The sequence below is a fragment of the Triticum dicoccoides genome, chromosome 5A (assembly GCF_002162155.2).
Source record: "Triticum dicoccoides isolate Atlit2015 ecotype Zavitan chromosome 5A, WEW_v2.0, whole genome shotgun sequence".
Classification (NCBI taxonomy): Eukaryota; Viridiplantae; Streptophyta; class Magnoliopsida; order Poales; family Poaceae; genus Triticum; species Triticum dicoccoides.
Window position 1 is genome coordinate 343,848,007 of NC_041388.1, and position 2,269 is coordinate 343,850,275.

Genomic DNA, 2,269 nt, shown 5'->3' on the forward strand with positions numbered 1-2,269 from the left:
GGAGGGTCAGAACTCTGAACTCTGAGCATACAGAAGAAGAAAGCCCTGTTGCACGGACACGGCATCATCTGCCATATAGAAAAACAGATGATATTGAGAACTCAAAACGCCTGATCCCATCAGGCCCAGGACTCAGGACCTGTTACTGCCAAATGCCAAGATAGCACAGATCGCTGCAGATTACCCAAGCTCAGCAGCAGACATAAACAAGCAGGCAGAGAAGCACAATCTGCCCCAGCAAACACAATGGCGAAACGCCACAGCCATCATCGGTGCTTTCGACAAACAAACTTTAACCCAGAAACGTCTGGTTACAGAAGCTAGGACTGGTCCGACCATCAACAACACCCAAGACACTATGCCCGGTCAAAGGAATGTACAACAGTTCACGGTATATACCATACCTAAACATCACCATCATTCTTTTTCTCCGAAGAAACCTGTTTCTATCTTTGTCTGTCCTATAAACCGACACCTGGACTCAAGAACATGACCTGATATGATCTTATAACTTACTCTATGCAGCGACCGATGGCGTACGCCTCCCGGGCGATCTCCGCCTCCCGTTTCACATTTTCAGCCAGGCTGGCCATGGCACCTGAGAGCTTTGAGAGTCGATCGAACATTGCGGTAAGACCGCCCTGCAGGGTTGCCATATCTGATTCAGTCTCTGACGATTTTTCACCCTCTGCCCCAGTGTCTGAAGATCTCTTCTTCGCTGCCTTCTTCTGTTCTGCTGCCTGGTGCTTGTACATTTTCTTGAGATCTGCTGCAAGGTTCTTGATGGAGTCGCATGATTCTTCAGACGGGAGCGATGACATTCCTGCGGACAAATCCCCCAAGAGAACAAATAGGGGTGGAGCAAGGTGTTGGCGAGGCGAGAGGGTCAGGTTTCCTTCCCCTGACCGGTCTCGTGGTTGCACCACACATTTCTGCAGCCAGGAGTGCAGACCACCCACATAGTTTTTGTAACCATCAACCCAGCCTGCCAAACTGGAGTAGAAGACTCCCAGTTCAGTGATGAGGTTCATCAAGGCATGTCCGCGCGACTCGCTTGGAGGAGACATTGCTGGGAGCTTTGCATCTGTTGGAGAGGTAATTTTCTGCTGCATTTGGTGAACTTCCTGCAGCACCCTCCACATGCGCGTCTGCCTGTCAGTGTCGTGCACAATAATAAGTATGATATCCACATTTAATGTCAGAGCCTACATATAACATTTTAGCCAATACCTTCACAACCTTTGCATACTACCTCAAAAGGAATACATTATTTAACCATAACAGGTGTAATTACAGTTTTGACAATGGTCCTGAAATCCTCACATGTGCTGTACATAGCGCTACGAAGAAAATAAAGGCTTACCCTTGTAGTAATTCAAGAAGTTGGGGCTGCAACTCTTCATCTCTTAACTTCTCAATTGTTTTTGAAATTGTGTATAGTGCTTCAGTTCCTACCACGAGTCGTGAATACAACCCTTTGGTAGTAACCCGAGTTTTGTCAACTTGCCTGGCATCCGCATCCCTTGCACACTGATGGCTTAGCTGAGCACATTTTTTGTCATATATCTGCTCGATTGATTCAATATTCTGCAAATCGCAAGTTTGCAACACCAGTTTAAGCAGTTAGGTCAGAGTGTAGCAAATAAGACAGAAAAATAGCATGTACACTTATATAGAAATAATGCAAATAACAGAATTTACTGAAACTTCTGACAGTAATAAGATATTCCGTGACCTAAAAATATCGGATGCCTGTGAGAGGTTATCCCATGGCAATTTCTGCATTTATTAGATATATATAAATAAATACTAATCTTACTTCAATATTTTGAACGATGCAAAATACTCCCTCCGTAAAGAAATATAAGAGCGTTTAGGTCACTACTAGGTCACTAAAGTAGTGACCTAAACGCTCTTATATTTCTTTAAAGAGGGAGTATAAGGGATGCATTAGATATTTGGTTTAGGATCGAAACATAGAACCCATATTTTAAACATCCACTTTTTTAAAACAAAAAACTAACCATTCAGTTCTCTCACCCACCGTCTTCCATGTCACTCAAAGTCCTCTCCTTTTTTTTTAGAACGAAGACGCAAGAAGTGTCCGGCTTTAAATTAATAAAGCCCACCAACAGGCAGCATCCAAGTTCGACACAACACAGAAACAAACCACGGGGCCTAGGCCCAAAAAAGTCATCTCCTCGCTTGCCAAACCTCCCCGCCCATAAGTTGATAGCACTGTCATACCACAATACCTCCCCCAAACAAT

The 2,269-nt window shown here is 44.3% G+C and overlaps 1 protein-coding gene across 1 annotated transcript in view; it reads right to left on the reverse strand.

The window, feature by feature from the left end:
• Positions 1-273: 273 nt before the first annotated feature.
• The window catches only part of LOC119297313 (protein ROLLING AND ERECT LEAF 2-like), an 8,574-nt gene continuing 6,578 nt past the window's right edge, over positions 274-2,269 (reverse strand). The window contains exons 6-7 of the mRNA XM_037575154.1: positions 1,364-1,587; positions 274-1,152 (exon numbers count right to left, since the gene is read on the reverse strand). Coding sequence (XP_037431051.1) covers positions 513-1,152; positions 1,364-1,587 — 864 coding nt within the window. The 3' untranslated portion in view covers positions 274-512. The remainder of the gene's footprint in view (positions 1,153-1,363; positions 1,588-2,269) is intronic.